The sequence below is a fragment of the Aspergillus vadensis genome (assembly GCF_003184925.1).
Source record: "Aspergillus vadensis CBS 113365 unplaced genomic scaffold BO88scaffold_33, whole genome shotgun sequence".
Lineage (NCBI taxonomy): Eukaryota > Fungi > Ascomycota > Eurotiomycetes > Eurotiales > Aspergillaceae > Aspergillus > Aspergillus vadensis.
In genome coordinates, this window is record NW_020292071.1 from 12,455 (window position 1) to 38,950 (window position 26,496).

At 47.2% G+C, this 26,496-nt stretch overlaps 10 protein-coding genes across 10 annotated transcripts; 4 read left to right on the forward strand and 6 right to left on the reverse strand.

The window, feature by feature from the left end:
- Window positions 1-1,231: 1,231 nt before the first annotated feature.
- BO88DRAFT_351873 (uncharacterized protein) lies at window positions 1,232-3,144 on the reverse strand (the record flags this gene model as incomplete). The annotated part of the gene is made up of 3 exons (XM_025703554.1): window positions 1,232-2,812; window positions 2,860-2,979; window positions 3,052-3,144. 3 exons carry the CDS (start codon window positions 3,142-3,144, stop codon window positions 1,232-1,234), a joined length of 1,794 nt encoding a protein of 597 aa, XP_025557819.1.
- A 2,055-nt stretch (window positions 3,145-5,199) lies between these two features.
- Window positions 5,200-5,989, reverse strand: BO88DRAFT_186107 (DNA-directed RNA polymerase core subunit RPB10). The gene is made up of 5 exons (XM_025701788.1): window positions 5,959-5,989; window positions 5,772-5,841; window positions 5,655-5,713; window positions 5,511-5,597; window positions 5,200-5,455 (listed from the first exon to the last, which is right to left on the reverse strand). Exons 2-5 carry the CDS (start codon window positions 5,805-5,807, stop codon window positions 5,413-5,415), a joined length of 225 nt encoding a protein of 74 aa, XP_025557820.1. The 5' UTR covers window positions 5,808-5,841; window positions 5,959-5,989; the 3' UTR covers window positions 5,200-5,412.
- A 200-nt stretch (window positions 5,990-6,189) lies between these two features.
- Window positions 6,190-9,592, forward strand: BO88DRAFT_408689 (WD repeat protein). The gene is made up of 3 exons (XM_025707772.1): window positions 6,190-6,643; window positions 6,702-7,459; window positions 7,524-9,592. Exons 1-3 carry the CDS (start codon window positions 6,327-6,329, stop codon window positions 9,230-9,232), a joined length of 2,784 nt encoding a protein of 927 aa, XP_025557821.1. The 5' UTR covers window positions 6,190-6,326; the 3' UTR covers window positions 9,233-9,592.
- Window positions 9,313-9,659, forward strand: BO88DRAFT_186306 (uncharacterized protein). Its single transcript, XM_025701789.1, has one exon. It carries the CDS (start codon window positions 9,393-9,395, stop codon window positions 9,579-9,581), a length of 189 nt encoding a protein of 62 aa, XP_025557822.1. The 5' UTR covers window positions 9,313-9,392; the 3' UTR covers window positions 9,582-9,659.
- BO88DRAFT_375071 (uncharacterized protein) lies at window positions 9,383-10,685 on the reverse strand (the record flags this gene model as incomplete). The annotated part of the gene is made up of 2 exons (XM_025704323.1): window positions 9,383-10,272; window positions 10,315-10,685. 2 exons carry the CDS (start codon window positions 10,683-10,685, stop codon window positions 9,738-9,740), a joined length of 906 nt encoding a protein of 301 aa, XP_025557823.1. The 3' UTR covers window positions 9,383-9,737.
- A 1,549-nt stretch (window positions 10,686-12,234) lies between these two features.
- On the reverse strand, window positions 12,235-14,896 carry BO88DRAFT_375076 (FAD-binding oxidoreductase). The gene is made up of 4 exons (XM_025704324.1): window positions 14,418-14,896; window positions 13,064-14,338; window positions 12,826-13,001; window positions 12,235-12,748 (listed from the first exon to the last, which is right to left on the reverse strand). Exons 1-4 carry the CDS (start codon window positions 14,692-14,694, stop codon window positions 12,656-12,658), a joined length of 1,821 nt encoding a protein of 606 aa, XP_025557824.1. The 5' UTR covers window positions 14,695-14,896; the 3' UTR covers window positions 12,235-12,655.
- Window positions 14,897-15,531: 635 nt separating this feature from the next.
- BO88DRAFT_397962 (NAD(P)-dependent alcohol dehydrogenase) lies at window positions 15,532-17,316 on the forward strand. Its single transcript, XM_025705305.1, has 3 exons — window positions 15,532-15,798; window positions 15,889-16,011; window positions 16,076-17,316. The coding sequence occupies exons 1-3, from the start codon at window positions 15,772-15,774 to the stop codon at window positions 17,000-17,002; spliced, it is 1,077 nt and encodes a 358-aa protein (XP_025557825.1). The 5' UTR covers window positions 15,532-15,771; the 3' UTR covers window positions 17,003-17,316.
- On the reverse strand, window positions 17,316-19,020 carry BO88DRAFT_474936 (putative Ras family GTPase (Rab4b); the record flags this gene model as incomplete). Its single annotated transcript, XM_025711851.1, has 4 exons — window positions 17,316-18,539; window positions 18,679-18,713; window positions 18,792-18,856; window positions 18,958-19,020. 4 exons carry the CDS (start codon window positions 19,018-19,020, stop codon window positions 17,689-17,691), a joined length of 1,014 nt encoding a protein of 337 aa, XP_025557826.1. The 3' UTR covers window positions 17,316-17,688.
- A 533-nt stretch (window positions 19,021-19,553) lies between these two features.
- BO88DRAFT_429874 (uncharacterized protein) lies at window positions 19,554-22,277 on the reverse strand (the record flags this gene model as incomplete). The annotated part of the gene is made up of 2 exons (XM_025709191.1): window positions 19,554-22,058; window positions 22,182-22,277. The coding sequence occupies 2 exons, from the start codon at window positions 22,275-22,277 to the stop codon at window positions 19,554-19,556; spliced, it is 2,601 nt and encodes an 866-aa protein (XP_025557827.1).
- A 903-nt stretch (window positions 22,278-23,180) lies between these two features.
- On the forward strand, window positions 23,181-24,570 carry BO88DRAFT_408697 (uncharacterized protein). The gene has a single exon (XM_025707773.1). It carries the CDS (start codon window positions 23,488-23,490, stop codon window positions 24,472-24,474), a length of 987 nt encoding a protein of 328 aa, XP_025557828.1. The 5' UTR covers window positions 23,181-23,487; the 3' UTR covers window positions 24,475-24,570.
- The last annotated feature ends 1,926 nt before the right edge of the window (window positions 24,571-26,496 follow it).

Here is a 26,496-nt window from a genome sequence, read left to right on the forward strand (position 1 = left end):
TAATAAAACAGTACTATCTCTGCCTGTAGGATAAGTTTATATAATTAATAATAATAAAAATCTTATATTTTTCTGATAAATATTTCTTGAAGTGTCTCTGAATATATATTTTAAATTAATAATTTATTCCTGATACTTTTAGAGATTAAAATTTAAAATAAAATAAAAAATATTTTTAAACTTGATCTTTTTCTTATTCTTATCTAATTTAAAGGAGAATTAATAGTATCTTAAAAATATTTTATTCAGGAAATTATTTTTTTAAAAATAGACTATTCTTTACTGCAGATTAATAATCTATTCTAATTAATAAATATAATCTTCTAGCTGTTGAATCTCTTTAACAGTAAGAATAGTATTTAATAATAATTCTAGATTAATTTAATTACTGGATATTTTTATTTTTTTATTATCTTCAATAAGTGGCATCTTCCTTAGGTAGTTAAAGAGAAGGATCAGAATATAATAAAATTTACTTATCAGAATAGAAAGCCTGTCAACTAGGTAAGAAATCAATTATTAAATACTATATATTTATCTAATAATGACAAAGATAGTTTATATCCATGAAATAAACTAATTCTTAAGGGATCAGTAGCTTATTACAAAGGAATCAGTATCTTATAAATACCGGAGAGATATAGAACCACTATCAATAATCTCATGACTCTCACAACCACTATAATATGTCATCCCGATGACTTTTGTCCCGATAGCTAGGTTATTCTATCACAATTCCTTACCTACTCGACAGGCCTTTTATCCCGACAAGTAGATCCTATCACAAACAACTTTACTACTAAGGTTATCCTGTGTACCGTTCAAACAACTTCGATTTTATAGAATTCCAATAAATAATAATTGGGTTGAAATTCTCTCGGTTGTTTCTTACTAACATTATATAGTAAACAATCAATACTATCAAACTATAAGTTAATTCTCATAGCCTGTTTACAATAAATATATATTGTCTGATGAATTTCAGATAATAAGATGTATAGTATTATACTGCGTCTGGCAGCACTAGAATAAAATTTATAATGTTTATATAGAAAGAATCTGTAAAAGATAAATAAAATATAGAGTCATCCAAATAGAATAATTTAAAATAATAATTTTGATGTATTTTATTTAGATGATAACAGGCTTGCCGAACATACGAAGAGCACGCAACTGAACCCGGACGTTCCCAGCACAACAGACAACCTGTAGAACCATATGGGCCAAACAGCTATACTTGAAGCATCATACCTTTCCGGCTTACTGCTTCCTCGATGTGAAACCCGAAAACGAGACGGTAAAGATCGCGCAGCCAAAGATGTTGCCCGCTCTGCATCATCACTTCAACAGCGCATGCCACATCAGCTGCACCCGCTCTAGCTGAGGGACCCACACTCCTAAATGCCGGATCGAATGCTACCAATTGCTTGTAATTCTTCAGGAGTGCAACCTGCCATGGCATCGACCCAAACGCGTCCGAAGAAAGCGACTTGACGAATGAAGGAAAACTATGTGGCCCAACGCGCTGGAATCCGCTATTTATTGCGGCCTGGGTCACTAATATCCGAACACATGCCAGGTTTGGATCCCTGGATGATGTCTTCACCGTCTGCGTGGAAGATGTTTGTTCTGAAGACTGGCTTTGACCCGAGATATTAGACGAATTAGACGACCAGGCGTGTGAAGACTGACCTGGGCCTTGACCCAAGACGAAGATATTCTGAACTGGTGCGTCATCGGGCGACACGGTTGCGGTATCGTCGAATATTGTTGTTGGTGTCTCGGGGTTTCCTTGTTGATTTATCAACTCATCACCCAAACCAGACTCTAATGGTTTCGATTTTTGAACGACCTGTGTAGTAAAGGTTGCTTGGCTTGGCCGGGGTGTACCTCGATCAGAGGTTCGAAGAGTTCGTTGAGTCCAACCTTCACGGAAGATATCGCATAGTTCCCAACAAGCCTGAACTGCAGAACCAAGCAATTCCTCACCTACCTTTTTACCCTCTTTTATACTCTGACGTATGCTGAAAAGCATTTCCGCTAGGGACCAGCAGGCGCTCAAAAGGGATTCTGTTTCTGATACAAGTGTCCTTTGTTTCATCAGGCGGTGACATATAGTAATGTAGAAGTCCAAGGTTCTTTCTCTGAATGCATCGGGGAGGTTACGGTCGTGTGTATTGTACAGATGATTGTTCAGCTCGAAGCTAACACGGAGAACAGAATCGGCATTCTCGTTGTTTCTGACGCGGGTCTCGAATAGTGTTTGGCAGAAGTCTCTGCAAAGGTCAAGCGTTGGGTTGATTTGCGGTGCACGATCATCATTATGACTGTCGTACAATTCCTGGCACAATCGCCAGCACGATCTCCAGACGTCCTCCCGAGTATCCACAGTGCATCCATGCCGTTCACGGTGTATGGAGCTTAGCGTTGCCAGTGTATTGCACAGGGCCCAGCATTCAGCCAGAGCTGCTTGTAAAGCACCAATCTCCGAGTCCTCATCAGACAATTGTACAACTTGTGAGTGGCGACCCTCGGGTTTCCCAATTGTATGTTGGCCAGCCTCTTCAGCATTCGCATTTCTTGAGGAAGCCGGTTCTCCATTAACCGAGGGCCTGGGGAACAACGGCTGTTCCTCGCAGTGATTTATGGCCATTTCTGATACTTTATGGCTGGTAGAATGGACATATTTACTAATGTCCAGGAACTCCTGCCTTGTTTGTGCACGTGGGGTTGCTCGTTCTAACCAGTCTCTAGCTGGTTGAATCGATGTAGTAGTCAGCGGTGGTGGTGATGTCGGACCATATTGATTCTCCTGATGCCCGTCAGTACATCCATGTACAATGACCAGAGGATCAGTACCTTGGCCGACTGTTCAGGTTTAGTGCTCACGGAAGGAGGTGCCACTACGTTCGATGTTAAGGTTTCTGCTCCATCTGACTCTGACTGTGAAGAGCCGCTAAAGTATTGCAGACCATTTACCTGTTCATACCAACTAGAGTAAGCCGTGTAGTTCACACAGCAGATGAGGTGCGTTGGATGATGGTCACTCACAAACTCGCCGAACCCAGCAGGTGCATGTATCACAGACTTTGGAGGCTCGTCCTCATCCGACTTTGTTTGGTTGCTGTTGGAAATCGCATTCATTGGCTGTATCTTACCAACACATTCAAGGTCAATGTAAAATTCGAATTTATACCAATTACTTTTGCGCCGGAGGAACTTGCACATACTGTAAGTCCGGTTTTAGTGGTAATTGGTGTGTGCGACGACTGGGTTGTAGCTGTCGGAGGCACTGCTTTAGGTCGAGTGTCAGGTATCTCAATATCATTGACAATCGACATTTTAGTGGTGTGGCTGGGTTGCTTGGGTCTTGAAGGTGACTCTTCACTGTGTTTTGACCCTTCGTCAGATGAGCTGCTTATACTTCCGTCGAGCCTGGATTGATTAACATAGATACTGGTTGGCAACGTGTTTGATGACTTACATCTTGAAGACTATTCGCGAAGCAAAATACGAGCAATGAATGTCCAATCCTCGTACAAGGGAGTCGGAACGATAATCATGTTGTGATTTATGATTATTGATCTAGCAATCCGAGTTGGGATCGACTCATGGCGCATATGAGTTCTAAGCTTAGTGGAGGCGGGATGAACGTGAATAGTAATTAGTTAGTATCTGTGCTGTAGGTTGGTTGACTAACGCCAGCGGGGTTAAGCTCATCCTTACTGAAGGGTGCTGCTCTATAATACCTGATACCGCGCTTCCTGTTCCTATTGAGCTTAGCCCGTGATACGCTATGCATGAGGCTAGTTGGTAGGCCTATCATGTACGAGGCATAGGCTCTCCAGCCACTTCATTGCTACAGTAAATCCGTATATGGCACACACCTCTTGATTGCACCGATCTTTTCTGGGGTATGATCCAGTACTTAAGACAAGCATACAAAGGCAACGCTAGACCACTTTGTATTTGCTGGATATATGTCATTCGAGAAATAAACGATATATCACTGATTAATCATGTGCCTTGGTTTTGAACTGACATACGAGAGCACAAAACACAATCTTATTGAGAGTATACGAAGCATGTAATTAAGCAGTACTGAAAAATAGCCGCTGTAGTGTGATGATGAGCATCAATTGTGACCTCTGACCCAAGCCACTAGATAACAGCCCTTGGCCATAAGTACTGTACTAGTAGTAGTAGGTGTAGTACTATGGTGGGGTACCCCGGTTTATCATTGGCCCGTGTACAATGGATGTTATGGGGTCGTACTACTCGGCGCTTCCACACACACACACACACACACTTACGTTCTTAGCCTATTGTACTCCGTAGTAGCTTGTATTTAGCCCACTATTTATCATGTGAGCAGAACAACAGACAGCTGCCCAATGGCGCGGTTTCCTGGTATTTGCACCCTGTGCCCTGTGCCTTTACCAGCTCGCTTTTCGTATGCGATTGGCAGGAGAAGTACCGGGACTGCAGTACTACTTGTGCTCGACAAATCGGAGACGGACAGTGAGCGAAGCAAAGCGCAAGAAAGCACACCTGTTTGATTAGGTTTGACTTAGACTATCAAGCAGTAGCTCTACGGCTCCACCCCTATCTCTAAAGATCCCGCAGTACGCATTCACATGGCTTATCAGCCCGGAGCACCTGATATATTAAGAGCTCTGGCTGGTAGTTCACGCAGCGATTGATCTCGTTCGTCCTTCCGCTAATCACGAGAATGTGCTGCGCTTTGATATGTACAAGTACTACTGTTTCAGACCAGACCAGGTGCCATTTTGAGATTAGCTTTACCCCTACAGCCCAGCCAGTGTTACCTGCCAGTGGTACTTGAACAATGTATAAATCAGTAGGCACGATAATGTTGCCATACTGGCCCCCGCCGTTCATAGATATCGTTCGATTAATCCTTAAGGTCGATAATGAAACTCTAGCTGCTCTGGTATACATGATCGCTACTCCGTACTCGATCATCTTTGACCGATGAGACCAAATTGGCCCAAGCCGCTGAGCGCAGGGATAGGTAGCTATTCTTCAACCGCAGACAGAGAAATAGGCATAAGTATGAGTGCAACCAGCGTGCTCAAAGCCTGCGGTTAACATGTGTCACACGGTGATAAAGCTGGCAAGACGTGATATGACTCCAAATCAAACGCTGACCTCTTCATAGAGTCCAGGAAGAAACCAAGCAAAGCGCGACGTGGCAAAAGAGAGAAGAAAGATGCAACATATAGACCGTCCATCCTCTGGTAATGCCATGCAAGCAAACAACCCATTCAAGCCAACGATCTCTGGCAGTGGATTATGGTTCTGTACAAGGTCGTGAATGTATTGATTGCACCATATGAGGAAGCAACAGAGATATTCCCCAACTTATGGATGTGCGACTAAAGCTCGTGTTCATATTTGGTTCTTCGCCCGCTCTCTTTCAGTAGGATTATACCTATTGAAGGTGTGAGTTCCCACGTGCATGTACGTCCAGCCGAGGGGCCACTTACCGTAGGAGTTTCTCTATCAAGTCGACATGAGTCATAATCATTCTGCGGCAACAGTACCGCTTGCATCCAAGCTGATCCATGGCGTCACTTTCAAGCTCCAGTTAGTTTGTCGCCGTAGTTAGAAATTCGACCACCAATACCTACCCATCGGGTATACCCTCATCAAGAAGTTGAAGATAACGCTCCCAGAGATCTCCGACAACCTGAGATTTACGTTGCATGAGTTTCAAGAAGCGCAATCGGGTATCAAGTGCCACGTACCTTGCCGCAAGAAAAACAGCGGACTGGGATGATCATTTGGTCTGATTATTTATTCCGTAGGAAAATTTACCTGTTGGTAAAGTAAGTATAGAGGAGTCAGATTTATCAGAAATCGTTGGGAATCTTGAGAGCCGGAGAAAGGTAGGAATTGATGTTTCTGTCTTGGTTCCTTATTGCTGGAACTCACCAAAGACAATGAGTGCAGTTTTTGTCTGCCATCAAATTGCCCGAGACGTGCTCCGATTGAACAGGCACTAGACCGCAGCCCCACTTGTTGCCTTTCTAGAACCAAAAATACCGTATATATTACTGTTTCTTAACCTTAAATTACCGCTATCCTACAAAGGGAATGACCGCACCTGACAGGATGATAAAAAAAAAAAAAAGTAGACAACGGGACTGGAATTTCGTAGGCCAGGCCGTCATCATCACTATCGACCCTACTACGCCAGTGTATGGACGATTAACTTTGGAGCCTTGGAGTTTTTAAAGCCTTTATCACAATTCATCAGATTTTCTATAGATTTCTGCCTTTCCCTCCATATCAATCTACCAATGCGCAATACTCAAGACCCAAAACGACCGTCAAAGAGATCCCGAGTTGGCGATGCGGCTTTAGGAAAGACAATGCAGATTGACGATACACGAGTCAAGCGACGTCGCACATCACAAAGCAAGAACGATATCAATAAGGCGCACACGCCGTCTACAATTAACTCAAAGGAAAAGCATGGGGTCGAAGAGCAGTGTACATTAGCCCGCTCTGTGTCTACTGTACAGAAAAGCGAACCGCAATATGAAAACTGGTCGTCTACCAGCATGGTAGCTGGTCAGTACAGCAACCTAGATCCAATTTTTACGAGTGATGACGAGTAAGTTGAATGCCTACCATGCAACTGCAAAGCCTTTCTAAACTCCTCTCGATGTTAGGTATCTCCTCCTTGGTCTCGAGACTGCAGTCCATGTGTATTCTCTTGCGACTTCGCGCCTTCTTCGAACACTTCCATCGACAGCTGGAGATAGCATAGCTGGATACAAACTCTCTCCGGAGAACCCAAACTTCCTCTATGTGTTTACGTTGAGCGGTTCTGTGACCAAGTGGGAGTGGCTCTCTGGCGAACAATGCTCGTCTTGGGAAGTAGGTCACAAGACGATTTCTGTCGACGTGTGCCTTAGTGATTCTGGGAACGATCTATTGCTTTTCATTTTGGAATGCAAGGATGGAAAACGTGTGATCGCACTCAATGACTCCCCTAAAGACGCATCACAGTACATTATCATACTGGAAACCCACGTTCAGATCACTAACCTCAAGGTTGCATGCCAAGGCAAGTTCATTGTAGCACACAGCGACCGGCATGTGTTTTTCGGCTGGACAGGGCTTGTTCAGCCTTCCGATTCTGTCCGTTATATCTGGAAAGAGGTCAACTTGCCTGTCAGCATCATGTGCATTGATGTTCGGCAATACACAGCGTCGAATCGCCCTGGAGCGCAGGGCGCAAAGGATCGGGATCATGCGGAAAAGGTCGATCTAGTCTTAGGTGAACGAAATGGTTCTATTCTCATATACTATGACATCCTGCGTTTTGTCAAGGATGAGGGGGGTCGTCAACATGAAAGAAACCTTACTCCTCGGCGCCTTCATTGGCATAGGAGTTCTGTGAACAGCGTGCGCTGGTCTAAGGATGGTAGGTCTCCCAACAAGAACATCAAGATAGAGACAATTTCACTGATGAACCTGTTCAACGAAAGGCAATTACATCATAACAGGTGGCCATGAATCGGTCATGGTGCTCTGGCAGCTGGACACCGGTAGAAAACAATTCTTGCCTCATCTTTCGTCTCCGATTGGCAACATAGTTATATCTACAAGTGGGAATCTATATGCCGTCAAATTAGCGGACAACTCGATTATTGTCCTGTCAGCGAGAGAATTACAACCTTTCTCCACCATAACAGGGTTGCAGCTGTGTCCTAAATTTACCAAGGCTCATGGCAAGATTTCACCTGAAGATCAGCCTCTGTTCGAGTGTGTTCCTGCTGCAATGCATCCACAGAACCTCGATCACCTTATCATAGCTGTCCCCGCCTCTCGTCAGATGACTCAAGAAAGTCAGCCCCTGGTCAATGCCTCCATGCTTCAAACCTACGATATCCGTACCAACAGCCATATTTCCCGTCAAGCTCTTGCACGCACCAACGCAACTACGTTAGAGATTGGCCCTGATGGCTCTCACATAGTTACTCCGGACGTCACCCACATCAGTGTTTCCCACGACGGAAAATGGATGGCCACCGTCGACAGTTGGAGCCCCTACATACGAGACATGCAAGCACTGTATCATGGAGATTCGGGAATTAATCATTTCTCGGATGGCTTCCAGGAAACTTTCCTAAAGTTTTGGAGATGGAATAATACTTCCAACCTGTGGGAATTGGTTACCCGCATTGACGGACCCCATTTCTGTGACAAAGGTTCCGTGCGTGTTTTGGATGTTGCAGTACGGGCATACAGCGCGGAGTTTGCGACCATCGGTTCAGATGCAGTCTTGCGTTTTTGGTGCCCGAGTACTAGGCAGCGCAGTGGCTTAAAATCTGACAACCCAGAAGAGCCTATGGAAACCTGGAAATGTCGGAGAGCCATTGATTTGAAAACTTACGTCGATGTCGGCATGTCAGACTCACTAAGTGCAGCTTTCATGGACTTTTCTCAGGACGGGTCTGTCCTTGCCGTCTGCCTGGGATCCAAGGCATGCCATAACTCCGGACTTGCTGTATTAATTGATGCTCAAAATGGCACCGTCCGTTACAGCAGGGTCGGTTTATATAAGGGTATGCCCTGCGCAGTTGCATTTGTCGGGTGCAAACTTGTTATAGCATCCCCAGAGGCAGTGTCCGTATGGGATACAGTTGATGATGTTGTCAGGGCAGTCAAATTGCCTGGGTCCGGAAGCGTTTCGTCCAAGCAGCCTCGTTTGCTGGCTGTAAGCTCTGAGACTAATACCTTCGCTGTGTCAGTACAGTGCCCACAAAGTCATCAGCATTCAAAGAAGAGCCGCATGATCCGATCTTCTATACAGGTATACGATGTTCCCACATTAGCGTTGCTGTCGGAAACCACACTTGGGCATCATCCAGTTGCCTTACTATCGGCTATGCACTCAAGTGATTATGTTGTTGTTGATGTTGCGGCCAACGTCCAGCGGATTGGCCGTCTCGATCAGAGCTTCCAGAGCAATAGTCACTCGCGTGACCTTGGTTCTCACCTTAACTCAGGACTTGGAAGTCTTTTCGGCCAGCATGGCCGTGGGAAGTCTCAAGATCCACAGCACATTACTACTGGCTCGGACAATCAAATCATGCAAAAGGAACTGGCTAGCGTCTTCGGTGATGCGCCGCCCTTCGTTATGCCCCCGGCCAACATGATCTTCCGCAACGTGGTAGATGCTCTTTCTAGTTAGTTTCAGTTAATCGGGAAACAAATCTTGAGACAGACCATGATTTTACATCGTTATGTTGCTCTAGGTAGCCCAAATCTGTAAATTCACGTTTTTTGCTCAGCTCCTTAAGAGGAGTTATGATGGCATACTTCGGTATTTTGTTCGGTGCTTATTATTATTTATGCTGGGCAAACTTCGCTGGGGTTCCGCTGCCTTCTCGCAACAGTTCATTTTTTCCCTATTTCCCTCCATTGCATTCTCTTCTATCATTTATATATTTATCTTTGATGTTGTGTCATTTCCATTTCCATTTCAATTCCCATTTATATATATAAGTATAGCGGGAGGAGAGTTTGAGGCGAATGGATGAGATTATCAGAGCAACCCGGAAGCATGCGTTAACTTGAGAAACCTAGAATTCTTACTAGTAGGGAGTAGGAGTAGCCCTGTACACCACTGGCACATATGCCCCAGTGCTTTGTATATGTAATCATAAACAAGATCATATCACATACCTAGATCAACTTCACGCTAATCTTCGAATCCTTCTTCGCAATTTGAAGATCCTAGTTCGTAACCACGTTAAAAAGAGCACCCATGTATTTTTAGGTTGTGATCTCCAGGTCTCCGGACATGATTCTGACTGCGAAGTTGAAGGTTGCGGCTTGTCAGATACCTCCTTTTGTCCGTCCTCCAGATCTACGTCATCACCACTGAATCTTGTCTGCAGATGCTGCTTCCCCCTTTGCTTTGTTTGCTTTTCCTCTGCCTTCATCTGTTGAGCCTCAAACCTCCATGTTTTAGCTGCCTCCTTCTCTTCGAAAGCCTGACGTGCTGCTTGTACCGTAGCCGCCCGAGCTATAGGGTCCATGCTCGTACGCGTCTTAGATCGGAAAACAAAATCCAAAGATGACCTAGATACGGGAGACGTTGTGTCCAAGGTGCTTCCGTTGTCTCGGGAGTATCCGAAAGACGAACGGCCGGTTATGTTTGTCTGAGAAACCCCAGGTGACCTTGTGGAAGAGCTATCATGAGTCTGTAGCGATAGTCGGGGTGTCTTGCTTGGATTGGTTGTGCCCGGCTTGAAAGACTCTAATCCTGACTGTGTCGGGGAATTGCTCCCCGCAAATGGATCCTTGGGAGAATCATCGCTCTCAAGTATGGATGCTTGGCACGATTGATTTAACGGTGGTGTATAGGCACGTGGAGCGAGACGCATGGGATGAACATATTGTGAGCCTGGCTTATTCATGGCTGAACTGCTGGCTGTGGACGCTTGGGACATTGCACTTGTTGATTGACGATAAAAAGCAGAGGGGCTTTTCCCTGAGGTTGTTTCGGTCCCAACTGCTGCCTTGTCGTATTTCGCATAAATGCCTAAGCCTTCCTGTTCGAATGATGACCGCGAAAGGTCGACTGTGGTCGGCGATGAGCCACCATATGATGCTTTCCTGAGTAAGGGCATTCGCTGCATTTTATTCCTCGCTGACTCGTACTTTCGCAATAGCAATGATGATAAAGCCAGCCCAAGCACCCAATGTAGTATTTATGGATATATAATCGATACGAATCTTCCAGACGGCTCGTGAAGTAAACACAGTTAGGCGAGTTTTCCCGACAAGATAAAGAAAACCCCCCTTCCCTTATAGTGAACTTGATCTTCCAGGTGCAATCAGTGGAGGCGTGCAACTCTCAGAATCGCTGAAATAGGAAGATCAGTGAGGCAGGACTTTATCTTCATTGCGATGCGACCCTATCCGATCCCGTAAACTGGATTGTTTTCAGGCTCACTGAACGAGAATAACTGCGTCCAAACGGACCGCTCGCTTGGTCCTAAAAGTGTGGAGCGAAGGATGCAACTGAAGTTCGTAGAAGTCGTCTTCGGAAGTGCCGTATGAGCCAGTCGCGGGTTAACTCACTGAGACAGCCGATTGTCTCGATTTCCAAGCCACTAACAGAAGCGTAAAAGAGAAAAAGAGTTCAGTGGTTCTTTACGCAATGCATTGTCGGCTGAAATGTAACAAAGAAAACAGACACACCAAGACACTTGGTTGCAGAGGAGGGTAGTACGAAATGGAAAGATGGATAATCCTGATGACAGGGTGAAATGGCAGCGATGAAATACGGTAAGTACAATATGAAAGTCAACAACAGACACTCGGACCCGTCAAAACTCCAAGAGAGCGCGAGGGTATGACGAGACCAGTACGACAATAGATGAGCCGGCGAAGCAAGTCTTAAGAGGCAAAGCAATGGTGATCGGTGCCGATATCAGGCATCTCCGTCGAAAAAGGGAAGGGAGTAAGAGGAGATAAAAGGAACTGCAACAAGTACCCGTGGGTTGGAGGGGTTGTAAGTTTCAAGTGTAAGATGAAGAAGAGTAGGAGGTATTGAGGGGGAGGGAAGCGGGGAAAGAGAGAGAGAGAGAGAGAGAGAGAGAGAGAGAGAGAGAGAGAGAGAGAGAGAGAGATGGGCGAAGGAAAAGGAAGGAGGGAGGAGGAGGAGGAGGAGGCTAGGAGACGTGATGGTGGTAGTAGTTCGCAGTAGTAGTGGTAGTAGTGAGGTAAATAGTGGAGGGAATTCTAAATCTGGGAAGGCGGCGGTGAAGTCGGCGCGACGCATGCGGATTGCGGAGGCGTTCTACAACTTGACTTGCCGGCTCTTCCGAACGACGGGCTTACATTAAAACTTTTGCATGTCCCCGGATAATAAGCTAATCATGAGATGATCATAATGGTAACTTAGCTAGGTTAATAGTGATAATAGTGATGAGATGAGCTTAGAGCAGTATAGTGATTATCTAAAGTTGAGCTAGATCATTAGAAGGGAATACGGTGTATAGAGATGAGAGTTCAACTAACTAGTAGTTAACGTACGTGATCATGTAGGATTATACTAAGTAGTACTAATTACGTCTAGACCGACTCGTCAGATTCCCGTCCGGGACAGACCAACGATCTACACTTGCACTTTCCCTTTCCTTCAGCATAGGGCTTCGAAATACTACTGTCTTGTATGCCCGGAGACAAGGCAGTATCTACTTGGTTGCACTAACTTGACACTCAATGGAGCGATACATGCTACAAGTAAGCTGTGAACGGGTCGCTTTGTAACAATCCGATTTGTACCGCGCGTATCATACTATGAGGAGGCAACAATAAAGCAACGTGACAAGAGAGTACCTATACTGACCATCGCAAAGGTACAAAAGCAGGCTACATGGAGGACCAATATCCACATGAGTTAATTTAGACCAGAAAGCAACCGTCCCCCAACCCCTCTCTTTCTCTTTTGCACGCTCTCTCTTCTTAGCGAAGGTCGCAGAAGGCAATAGATGATAGTACCGAGGCCAAGATGGAAAATTTATCTGTCCACTACCATGCTATATGCGTATCTATCTGGAACCAAGTAGATATTGGCTTATCAAAAGATTGACCTGGGTGCTTACCATTCCTTAACTTCACCTGGCGCCGGTGGCTCTACCCGCACAACTTTATCGCAGTTGAGCAAGCAAAGGGGGTCGTAAGCTAATTTGAGCTACGGGGCGTGAACCGCCTGCATTAGTACGACGAGTTTCATGTGTTATGGCGGAACATGGATGTATGGCTACTCACCCGGCGCATAGCATCCACTGTAGACTCCCCTAGTTCATGTTGCAGGTAATCCCGCTTGACGAGACCAACTCCGTGCTCGCCAGTGACTGTACCTTCTAGTTCAACAGCCCGCTTTACCATCCGATGAACCACAGCCTCGGCTGTTGCTTTCTCGTCTTTATTGAAGAGGATGATCGCTGCCGCACGTTAGAGACTCAGTTCAAATGGCTTCAGGGTATTAAAGAGCAGGTATCCATACCATGAAAGTTGCCATCTCCGACATGACCGCACATTCCCGCCAACAACCCACTTTCAGTCATGTCTTGTTTGGTGGCCTCGATGATTTCGGGTAATTTGCTTATAGGGACTGCTACATCAGTCGTCCAAACGTGGTCTTCAGGACCTCGCCTCATAGACATAACGCTCCAAAGTGCTTGTTTCCGGGCGCTCCAGAGTTCTTGCATTTCGCTCTCACCTCGGGCAAACTCGAAGGACCGACCCGCAGTAGAAGAAACAATCTTCTGCACCATGTTTATTTGCTCCTTGACGCCAACAGGAGTACCCGCAAACTTGAAGAATATGGTAGGCGCTTCCTTCCAGTGTCGGCTGGTGGACTGGCTTTCGTTGATGCATTTCATCTGCACGTCATCCAGGATCTCAACTCCAGCTACTGGGATGCCTTCTTCCACCACGCGAGTCACACACTCTGCTGCATTCTGTATTGTAGAGAAACTGGCGACTGCGACATTCTGGCTCTTAGGTTTGACCGTCAGCTTCAACGTAGCCTCGGTCACCAGACCGAGGGTGCCTTCACTCCCAATAAAGAGTCTTGTAAGATCGTAACCAGCGCTCGACTTCCGTGGACGTTGCCTGGTTTTAATGATAGTCCCGTCGGCAAGCACTACCGTCAATGAAAGCACCCAGTCACGCATAGTGCCATACCTGTAGGCGTTGGTTCCCGAACAGCCCGTGCCAATCATGCCACCGATCATAGCACCAGGGCCCGGATCCGGGGGAAAGAAAAGACCATCCTGAGCGATATGTTCATTCAGCTCCTCCCAGCCAACGGCAGGCTGGACCACGACGTCTAGATCCTGCTTATGGAGACCCAGAATACGATCCATACGACGGAAATCAATGCATACACCTCCCCGCGTGGGCGCAAAATGGCCCTCCAAGCTGGTACCGCCTGAGTAGGGGGTTACTGGAATTAACCGTTGATGGCAAACCTTCATGATCCGAGAAACCTCCTCCGTAGTAGATGGGTAGAGGATGAGGAACGGTCTTTCTCCCTCTTTCAGGGCGTAGGAAGACCAGTCGGACCCCGCATGCATATCCAAGTCGGCGTTTTGTGTGGAAACATTGTCTTTCCCTAAAATCTCAACGAAGTCCGCCCAAGCAGCCTGTAAATTTGAGGGAGAAACGTTATGTCGCGGTGACTGTATATCATAAACAGGACTTGTTGACGATGTGGGAAGCTCAGCAGGTTTCAAAGAGCCCAGATAGTAAGCCCCAGTGCAGAAAAAGGCCAATGCTAGCACAATGACATCAGCAATCAAGGTTTCGAGAGCTCCAGAGATGTTCATGGAGCGGGTCTCGGGCACTGGACATACCGAACATCAACGCCGCGTTGCGACTGCCCTGGGATTGGGACTGGAACTGTGAATATCGTTCCTGTTCAGCACGCTCACGTTTGAGGCGTTGCTGTGTACTTTCGTATAATTGATGCTTGAAGGACTGGGGTTTCTCATCGGCGCGATGGGGAACGGACCATTGCAAGCCCCTCCTCTGAGACCCTAGGCGTAGCGGATGGCTGAAGTAACACCCAGCCCTTGGGAGAAGAGCGCGCATGGCGCCCCGCGAACGAAGGTAAGAATCGGCTCTAATCATGATGGGAATAACCGGCGAAAGTCAGCATGGAAGACGGACCCTTGGTAAGACAGTAATTTTCTAAGGTGAAACCATCGCGTGGTAAACAGACGAATCCGCGGTCAAGCCAGGCGCAAACTATGAGAACTGAGGGAGAGGCGGGCCGACGGTAATGGTAGACGAAGGAACATGAGTATCCGGATTGTTGGATGGATGGTAGAACAGATGGAGGATGGAATGATTGCTAGCTAAGTTGGACTAAGCTTAAAGCGGTTAAGGCTGCGCTGCGGTAGCTCATCTAGTTCCTAATCAGATAGTTTACCAGCCAAGGCACTCTCTACTACTCCGTATACAAGGCACCTTTTTATTAAGCTATCCGAATGATGTATTGAGTTGCCATCTAGTTGTAATAGGCCATACTCACTTCACAACATACCAATAGGATTACCTACACGCAGTCCTTCATGTGAATGCCCAGTACCACTTCGTACTAGTCGTAAGTCAATCTACTACACGTCAGCCCGTTAGATTGTGCCAACCATGATCACCGGAGTGTAGTAGTACTGAGTATACGCATTTTCCTCAGTCATTGGACGATCATGGACCAAGTAAGCCGGTCCATTGACCAGCCCGTGGTAGAAATTTAATAGTTTGCTAATCAATCTACACCCGAGCATTCAAGAGTAGTAGTATATTTGGCTAGGTTAACTAGTTAACAACTACCAAATACTTACTAATCAATATAGCCGGTCAGCTGCCTTCTCCGGGTAAATTGGCGCTGCGCCGGTTAATTCTGGACCAATGAAGGGCTTTCCACCCCGCCTCCTCTACCCCATACCTTAGTACTTACGTCGATGCCTCCTACCAAGCTACCCAAGATGGATCGAGAAGCAACAAAATCCCTAGGGCGACATATTCGGAAATTAAGAAAAGGCCGAGGGGAAAAGGATAAATAAGGAAAGAAAGCGTAAATTTTGAAAGCTGAAAGTTCAGTGACGATATTCGTTTTTCTAGCCATACTCCAGCTCAAGAGCTTTACCTCCTACAACATCTCTAGTGAGCTGGCTTTCTCCGTGTGCCTCTGTCTTTCCGCCCATCATGAGTACCCAGAACACCAGCGCTCAGGTATGTGCACTAGAAATTCATTATACCCACCCACCATGAACTCGAGGTGGCACAATTCAAATGATCGCTAATGACCTCAACCACTACCAGAATCTTTCCTTCGTTCTTGAGGGAATTCACCGCGTCAAATTCGAAGACCGGCCAATCCCAGAGATCAAAGATCCTCATGACGTACTGGTGAACGTCAGGTACACTGGTATATGTGGTAGTGATGTGCGTATCGCCGAAAGAATCGAATGGCTGCCTAGCTGACATGTCGGATATTTTCATCCTCAAGGTTCATTATTGGGAACATGGCTCCATTGGCCAATTTGTTGTTAAGGATCCTATGGTCCTGGGACATGAATCTTCCGGTGTTGTCAGCAAGGTTGGCTCTGCCGTTACCAGTCTAAAGGTAGGAGACTGCGTTGCGATGGAGCCAGGAATCCCATGTCGCCGCTGCGAACCATGCAAGGCGGGAAAATATAATCTTTGCGTGAAAATGGCTTTCGCAGCGACACCTCCATATGACGGTACCTTGGCCAAGTATTACGTCCTGCCCGAGGACTTTTGCTATAAGCTTCCTGAAAGCATCACCCTACAGGAGGGTGCAGTTATGGAGCCCCTTAGTGTTGCCGTCCATATCGTCAAACAGGCTGAGATAAACCCGGGTCAATCAGTGGTAGTCTTCGGTGCTGGCCCGGTTGGACTGCTTTGCTGTGCTGTGGCCAAGGCTTACGGTGCGTCCAAGGTTATCGCTGTTGATATTCAGAAGGGTAGGCTAGAGTTTGCCAAGAAGTACGCCGCAACTGCCACGTTTGAGCCAGCTAAAACCGCGGCGTTGGAGAACGCTCAACGGTTAATAGCCGAAAATGATCTAGGCCCGGGTGCAGATGTTGCCATTGACGCCTCAGGAGCCGAGCCCTCGGTTCATACAGGCATTCACGTTCTGCGTGCTGGGGGAACATATGTCCAGGGCGGTATGGGCAGAAGCGAAATTACCTTCCCAATAATGGCGGCTTGCACCAAAGAATTGAACGTCAAGGGTAGCTTCCGTTATGGGAGTGGTGACTACAAGCTTGCAGTCTCCTTAGTAGGTAGTGGAAAGGTGAACGTGAAGGAACTGATCACGGGTGTCGTCAAGTTCGAGGATGCCGAGCGAGCATTCGAAGAGGTTAAAGCTGGAAAGGGCATCAAAACGCTTATTTGTGGTGTTGATTCATAGAATTCGTCAGACATATTAGCAACATAACAGACTGCAACCAGTTGCTTTGGACGTCAGACATTCCTCATTCACGCTTTCTACTTCCTTATCAACTGGCTTCCAGGTTCGAGGTCTTTTGGGTCACAGAATGTCAACCCCGAGGCATCTTCAGGCAATTGGATCGGTCCCACAAAATATGATCTTTTAACATATCTCTCGTCATCTTAAGAAACCGTATTCCCGTTTCAGTTTGTGCTGACTATGACTTGGCCATCACAAGCCTGTGCATCCGAAGTAGTCGTAACAAAGCTCTTGAGGATAACTGGCTGGATAACACACACCGCAATAACAGTTGATAACAATCAACTTCTGGAATGCATATTCAAACTCAAAGAACTCGCTTATTGAACATGGTAGTCACATCGCTTGACTATAGGGGTATCATGCTGCACGAACCAAGCCTACTGGCCTTCAGTCACCTCCCAAATTACGAGAGGTCAAAGCCTTCGACAGAAATGACGCAGTGCGCTTCCACGACATAACTTGGACAACCGACCAGCCGTTCTATAAGCCAAAGTCAAGATGCGGTGGGCTCAGTCTATCGTGGCAGGTTGAGACCAGTGTCGGGAGTGATCATCGGAAGAAGTATGAAAGGAAAACCGCGAATAACAAAGCTGTTGATTAGTGGTGATTCGGGCCAAAGAATACTAGCAGCAGCCGCGACCTCTCCTCTGGTGCGAATCGCTCAAGCGAAACACATCTTCCCATTCCCTCATGCCAGTCTTCCAATTGTTAGTAGTATTCTTTCTTGGATGTCTGTGACGTAATTGGACAGCACCGTCGTCGAGCGACATGCGACTTCGAATGCTGGAACCATCGCTCGTGCCATGGCCATAGAGAGCCCCGTCACCATATTGAATTCCGCTTTGGGGGTCGTCTGGGTCAATTTCGCCCAACTCGATCTTTGTGAGAATTATCCGGGCCAGCCGGTTGAAGAGCTCTTCTACGCCCTCACCCGTGAGAGCTGAGATCTCGACTGCAACGGGAATGTTGGACTTAGCCGCCCAGTGCGAAGTCTCTTCGGTACTGACCTCACGACCATGAGGTGCATGCGTGGCCGTCATTCTCGTTGTGGTATCATAATTTGAGCGAACGGATCCGCCGCTCGATCCAAATGGAAAAGACAACTTGCTGGATGTACTAGACGGTGTGGGAGGTGGGCGTGCATTGTCATCAAGGGAATCGCAAGGTGGTACGGAATCGGAGGCAAGATCTGACTTATTACCGGCCAGTAGGACGCTCAGATTGGGGGAAGCAAGTGCACGTGCATCCATGAGGAACGTGGGAAGGGAGACAAATGACGCGTGAGATGTTATATCATAGATGAGAATGGCCCCTGCAGCTCCTCGGTAATACGACCTGGAGACAGATCGAAACCTCTCCGTTCCGGCGGTATCCCACAGCTGCAATTTGATCCGTGTTCGTCGCGGCCCGGCGCCTAATTTGACGATTTTCGAGGAGAATTCAACCCCAATCGTTTGAGATGACAGCACTCGCCCTAAGGGAAAAAGTCATATTAGCGAACACGTCCGACTCCGAGATTAGCGTGGGAAACGGGGGGGGGGGGGGGGGATGGGGGGATTGGTATAGGGTTCAGATGGGGTAATGGAATTCCAATCAAAGATAGAGTACTGTACATTCGCTCTTCACAAATCGGTGTAACACGCAAGACCTGCAATAGCGAAGATATCAGTGACCGACGAAGCCTGGGGAGGTGTCACGGATCATTATCTTCAGTATTAGGACTTACTTTCCCGCCCCGCTCGGCCCAAGAAGAATGACCTTGGCCAGATAGTCATACATGCTCTCGAGCTCCTACATGGTATTAGATGCCGCTAATTGGAAGGGGCTTTATGAAGCGGGCGCACTGATGGCGGAGAAAGATCAACACGATGGGATAGCGCCGCTATACATACCTGATTACTTTCGGGGAGAGAAGATGTCGAGGAGGCATTTGAGAGGTTCCTTTGACGCACCATGGCGCCAGTAACAAGCCATCTAATGGCCCGCTGATTGGTAAAGGAGTAAAAGAAGGAGGGAGGCGAGGAGTCTAGTACTACGGCGGGTGGTACCTTGGTAGAAAGGACTTGCCCACGATTCGCCGTTCATGCGGGCTCGGGGTTAAAAGTACTAGTAGTGGTAGTAGTACTAACTATCGGCATTCCGGCACCTGCCACGCCCCTGGCTTATCCACTATTCCACTTATCTATCAAGCTGCTCTATCTTTATCTATGCAACCGTTAACTACAAGTCATACTAGTTATGGTTGTCAATCTCTTCGAGGTCCTCAGCGACGAGTTCTGTCCTTTTCATTCTTCATTCTTTTATTTACAAACGTGGTTCAATTTTTACCCGTCCGGAATCCAGGAATATGTCCCCCAGCAAAGCTAAAGTGCGTTCTAATGAGCCAACCATAACTGCAATGCATGTTTCGACCCCAAGGGTCACTGCTCCAGTAGATTTCACAATCACTCCCGGTAATCATACAGACGACAATCCCTCTGGCACACTGCTAGTGATGCCTTTCACACATGCGAATGATGGTTGTCCATGCCTGGCAACATGACCTATCCATGCGATGATTACACCAACAGCACTGCACCGTAGTCGGAGATTGAGACCTTGCAGCAGAGACAGGAGACATGGTACTTGATAAATCGATACACTGTCCTGACAAACTATTTTTGCGTATTTTTGAATTAATACATTCTTGGACAGCACGTGGTTCGCCCTTGTCAGTGGAGAGCTTATGCTCTTTGGTGACTGGAGATGTGCTCAGCGAAGTGAGTTTCGCACGCATTTTCGATGGCAGATCGTGCCAATGGCCGCAGTGACAGCAGATGACAAAGAGCATTCTAAACGGACTGGCTGTTTGTAAATTTTTCAATTGCTCCACGCGTCCGTTCATTCGCCCTTTCGGCGTGTTGCATAGTTCGGAGGTTGAAGATCCCACACTGAGCGACACATCGTCGTCAATATAGTCCAATGTCCTTGGTACAGTGTCATCAATGGGAGGAAAGCTGACTGAGGCAATGCCATCCTGCTGAGGAAGCGAAATAGATGAGCAGGCTTCGTCTGCAGTGTTGTAATCTTCTGATCGTGGCTCTTCAGAAGATGCGGATATTGACGAAATGGAACCTCTCCGTTGTGTAAGCTTACTCTCATGAGACACATGACAGGCTTCAGGTCGCTGCATTATAGGAGCATCCTGAAGGCTTTGAGCTAGATTTTGACAAGCTTGAGTTCTATAACGCGGTGGAGCACCTTGAGATTCTGGGTGTTCGTCCTGACCTGCATGCTTCGCTTCGTAGACGTCTAGATCAGTTAGGCTGCCATTTGTGTTGTGAGTCCGAGAATCCGACTTCTCAATTCCAGGCTCTCGGCATGTCACTGCATGGGCTCCATCTTGGTTTGTATGAATGCGTTTGCTCAAAGGTGACTGGAGATGCTGACTCGCCCACGTGTAGCCAACAACAGAGCGCTCCTGCGGGTTCTCAACGATACTGTGAGGCTGTGCAAGGTCTCCTTCGCCTTTATCACCGTCTCTCCCGGATAGACGCCTCGTATCATGTGGATGTGTCTGCTTATACTTGGGATCTAAAGTTTTCTTGACAGAATCCACAGGGATTGGTTTATCTTCGATGGAAGCTTGCAAAGACATTGTGTTTGAAGCCTCCCTAGCATTTGAAGACAAATTGCATCTGCTGTCCACGGCTGAGGCCTCTGCAAGGGGTGATGAAACGTAGCTCTTATACTGTCTCTGAAGATAGCGGTCCGTGGAAGTTCTGTTCGGTGCAGCCCTCAACGACTTGGCTTGTAAGTTAGTCGACGACAGCGAAATTCTCGAAGACTTTCCACCATCAGCTGCCACCTGAGCTATCCGAGTGCTTTTGTAGCTACCGCGAGTGTGTCTTTCCCGTTTATTCAGCAGTTCCGGGGAAGACACCGTCAATGACCGACGATGTCCAGATAACCTCACGTTGCCAGACTCCCTACTTTTAAGGTTGAGGGTTGCTGCGAACGACAAGCGGTCCAGGTCTGTAGGGACAGGAAGACTAGGGGCTCTTGATGCTACCCTATGCGCGTTACTGTCGATGGCAACGGTGTGGTCTTGCACAGGGCCTTGTTCGTGTGACAAATTGTTTTCGATAATGCGAGAATCAGGCCTGGTAGACTCATTTGTCTTGGATTCTGTACTGATAGGATTCGCCGGCATTAGCTCCCGCTTGGGCGCAGGCTCAGGTTGGTATGGAGTCAGGGCGCTGTTGACGGAGAGCTCTTTGGATATCACGGCGCCGAAGCGATTAGGCATCTTCACAGCAATATGAGGTTGAGCTGCGTGCGATCCCGAGTGCAGTCCAGATTGTGATCTTTCGGCATCAGCTGGTAGTTGAGTTGGATAGTCTCCGTCACTTCTGCTTAGGGAATTCGAGCGTGACCGGGAACTTCGCCTCGAACTTGAGAAGAGAGAAGAGAATCGGCGTGATGGGCGAGACTCATCCCCACTCAGACTCGATGCCCTACTTGAGCTTCTTATAGGTTGTTTTTTGGTAAGGCGCCTAGATTCTTTCTGCTGTTGGGTTGTCCCATGGCCTTGCTCGCTCTTTTCGAGGTCAAGAAACCTCTTCTCAAGCTCCAACCTTTCTGCTTCTAGGCGCCTTGTAGCCCTTCTTTCATTCCTATCCGTCGCCTTGTTGATCGAAGTAGCGGGGCTGAATGACCCGTGCTTGCCAGAAGGCATATCCATGAGGGAGGACGAGTCGGACAGTTGCAATGTTCCCTGGCTGATAGAGTGTGCTGATGGCTTCACGAGCTCATTGTCACCAAAAGTCGGAAAGGCTGGACCTTGGGCTATTCGTGGACCGACATCTTCATGCGTTCTTAATAATGATGCGGATCGACTTGTACTGCCGCCTAAGCCAACCTCGTCTGTCTGCTGTATCCCCTCTCGCTCTTGCCTAGGGGTCCTTATGGTTCGAGCCTCTATCGAATCTGACGATCGCCTGCGCCTTTCTTTCTTTGTGGTATTAACAAGAGGCACATCTTGCCCCAGCAGGGCAGATAGTCAAGGTAGGTAGAAGACAACTCGCTGGGGCGATGACAACAAGGGAAAAAAAAAAAAAAAAAAAATACCGCTTACATTCACATGCTTATCCAAATGGAAGACCCGTTGTAGCTGCTGTGAGAGAGAAGACCTGCGCTGTCTTCTAGTATGTCCTTTTTCATTGCTGTCCATCTCGACCGCAATATAGTGTCTTTCGCGGGGAGATTCACGCCAATGCTCATTGACCGTGAAGGTTTATCATCACCAGTGACCGATTGTGACTCGAGAAATAGTTGGTGGAAAACTAGAATTGTCCTCGATCGAAAAAAGATGACTGCAGATTCGAGCGCATGTATATAGTGAGTGTATGTGTTGTGTAACAACAGTGACTAATTAGTAGCCAGCAATCCGGTCGGATGAGATTCAGGACCGCTCGAGCACTCTAGAGCACATCTTTATGCATCTGAGCAGCTCTACCAGGGACTAGGTCAAGAATTAAAGAGATGAGCATGTGCATGAACTTGAAAGAAGATCATTGCGCAGGCCAAGCAAACAGGTAAGTCGGCAAGGGGCCATCGATCAAGCAGTCATATCCCAGACCAAGTGAAGGGTGACGGTCGCACATTCAACTGGACACTGGGCGGGCAGTAAGCAAGTGCACTTAGGCGCAAGGCAATCAGAAATTAAACGAGCTTACCACTAAGTCTACTGAAACCTCTGCTGGTTGCTGTAGTCAGGCACGGTGGGGGGTAGGGCATCGTCGAGCCTATGCCTCTTCTGGACTATACATAAAAAGGCTGCATCTGAAACAACAATCCTAATTAGGTATCAATCATAAAAATCCAGGACCGATTTCCTCCTCACTTTTCCTACTCATACCGCTTTTTCTTTCATATCGATCCCAACATACTAATGTGCGTCTCCCTTCTTCCACAACAAATCCCTCCCCGCAGTCCCAATGTGGCTGGCTCCACGGGGTTATCTTAATTTAATAACGGAAAGGGTCCAACAATCACATAAGCAGAAATGTTTGGATGTTAATTATGCATGGCCAGCTAGAATATACTTACAGTATTACTATTAAAAAAGATAATGTAACTATGTTCCATGCTTAAGTGAAACTGTGCCAGTACTTGTCTGCAATTTGTGAGCACTAATTTCAGTGCATCCATTCTGCTCCTTGGCTTAAGCTTGCTTTCTGAAAAGAAATCAGCAAAGTGTGAGCTCATGGTTCAGCATAGCCACCCGCGCGACATCCTACTTTAGCCTGCTATCCTTTATCAACAGCTGTCACTCCAACATACGATATAGATTCAGCAGTTTCAATATATATGAGTCTCAAACGCGATCGTTAAGGGTGATTCTTCCTGTCTATATTGGTCTAGTTGTTTTTGAGTTGCAAATGGCGGAACACTCTGAAGCCACGTCTCAAAAAGCACAGTCTGAATATACGATGCCTATTGCCTCACCCCCGCCATATTCTGCTTCTGCAACTACTGGAACTAGAAATCAAGAGTCCCTCCTTTATCACAACTGGCAGGAGACTGTGCCCGATACAGCAACGCTTCCACCGCCACCGATCGCTGGGTTCTTCTCCTCAAGTACAGGAAATGCCTCCTGCGACGATGCAGAGCGTGCCCACGCCTTTTGTGATAGGCTGCCCCTGAATATCCCCTTCAAGCCATCCGATGCCCTGTACAGATCTGTTCAGGAATACGATCTGAATCCTGCAGAGTCACCAAAGTTCAGTGGGAAGCTTTCCGTTGTCAATAAGGGGCACTGGAAAGGGTCCACAAGAGATGGGAATGCCGACTGTCTTCTAACTACAGATTTGCCACTCTACTTCTCCATCAAGGATTCTCCATTGCTTACAAAGAAAAGCAAAACTATTTACTTTGAAGTAAGACTGCTTGGTCTCCGCGTAGGCCCGCAAGGGCAGTCTGCCGAGGCCAGCGGGTTCTCTATTGGGTTTGTGGCACAACCATACCCCAACTGGAGATGTCCAGGATGGGAAAGGGGTAGCCTCGGGGTCTTCTCTGATGATGGTTGCCGCTTTGTGAATGACTCGTGGGGTGGGAAGGGTTTCACGAGCAAGTTCAATGTAGGAGAGACAGTTGGTTTGGGGATGACATTCCACTTCCCCACCATGACCACCCCAGTATCGGTGGTTGCAGACGCGAAGGCTGATGTCGATATCTTTTTTACCCGTGACGGTCAGAAAGTAGGGGGCTGGGACCTTTACGAGGAGTTGGATGAGGATTCTGGAGGGGTAGAGGGTCTAGAAGGAGATTTTGATTTGTTTGGTGCCCTCGGACTGTTCGGAGGTGTGGACTTCGAGGTTTTATTAAATCCTGCAGATTGGTTATGGGCTTCTGAAGAGAACCCCTGATTGTCGCCATTCTGTACCTTACATTGCTCCGGTAAACGCAAACCAATCCATGTAGCTGCCTTATTGAACGCTCTCGGGATGTTAGCAACGTGCACATTGGAAGAGTAAGCGAGGAGTTGTTTCCTTCAAGGCCGTTTGACACAGTAGATAAACGCGTAATACGGAAATGTGTTCGATCATTCTAGTTTTCCTGGTCACCTTAGCTAGCAGTCTATTAGATTCACAGACAGGAAGCTAATAGCTGTGACATAGTCAGGCATGGAAGACGAATGATGATATAAAAGCGAAACTACCCAGACAAAGACGTTTTATGAATGGAAACGATCGCCATAAACATCCTTGTTGGTTGTAATACAAGCTACTGGGCTATGCGCATGACAGAACACACTTGGTGCAATGGAGATGTTCTAGAAAGACACATGCAGAAATGGCTTGGGGAAGAGAGGGTGTACCCTGTTGATACACACACATTAGTGTATCGGGGGGAAGCATAGTCTGCATCCCCGTCATTGCCTGAGGATGCTTATGTTACCAATAGGCCTGGTCCAGAACAAGGGAGCCTCAAAGTTATCCGATTGATCGCTGAGGGGGCTTGCCTTGCTTGAGCTGGAGGGACGGAGGGGAGGGAAGTTGACATCATAACTCTGAAAATCAGTGCCACTATATGCAAGTAACTAGCGGGTATTGGATTTCCGAACTACCTAGGATAGAGCAGGGGTGATGTTTGTTCGGAACCTTGACTGCATTAGAGAATGATATGCAAGGCATTGTAATTCCCTGACCTCATGATGCATATGCTAGTCCCTTAAGTGCCATAGGAGAAGACTGCCCGTTTCGGAGATAGATGAGTGTTTGTTATCATATGTTGTCGGGGGAAGAGAAAGTGAAGTGTGTGTGTGTGTGTGTGTGTGTGTGTGTGTGTGTGTGTGTGTGTGTGTGCGCTGGGGAAACGGTCAGTATGTGCCATTAGACAAGGTCAGGTAGCACAGGAAGCTGATAATTCTTCGTGTAGCACAGTCCCCATCCAGTGGACTGACCAACCCCATTCCAAACACTTTTCTAATTCTACGGGTAGTATAGAGGCATTGCTGCAGCTCATGGCGTTTCTAGTGATCTCACAAATGTTGCAGGAGATTTCTGCATAGGGGTGTGTGCATGTCAAGAGACCAGGAGCTGGCCTGCTGCACAGAGCTAACCACAGACTCAGTCCAAGAATAGTTCAATTGTTGATATTGTTGCGCCGAATTGGCCCCAACGGCTGTGCAGGAGAAGCATCAGCGGGTCGTGATACTCAACCTATCTAGTGGCAGTAACCATAGGCAAGATAAATAATCATTATAATAGAGACTGTAACAATAACAATAATAATTATAAAAACAACAACAATACTCAGTTGATACCTTTAACAATTCGGACTCCTTCCGAAAACTCCGTTCTGCACCCCGTGAAAGCCACGCAGAGCATTCGCTTTGGAGTCTCCTGGAGGCTTGATCAAGCCAAACAAGCCGAGTGACTATTCGGGTAGTAGTATTCGCACAACCGGCATAGAAGTCACTTAAACGAGGCTAGTCCAGTGGAAATCTAGCTCATGCCTAGTTTTAGCTGCTGGATTGACTCGATTAGCTGCAGAAGTGGTGCAGTAGTCAACGTTGCTAACGCCTTTTCCGTGGTAAGCAGGATGGCCTGGCCGAGCTTCAGGCCCGCAGCCGAACCTCACACGGGCCACCAAGAGCGAGGTCTTCGACTCTTGCGTTCAGCCTATGATAGCACGGCAGCGTCCCACAAATATCCGCCACTCCTACCTACCTAGGCAGTCCGTCCTGCCGTAAGATGCGACTAAACTAGAGGAGCTTGGAGTACTCCGTACTAGCATGAGTAGTCTACCAGACAATAATAATATCACCCGAGTAGGTTTGTGGAAGAGGGGGGGCGAAATGAGGGTTCTGCCGTGAGGTCCGGGGAGGGCCCGGGCGGGAAAATGATAACAATGATAATAGTTATTTATCTACACATTACAATAGA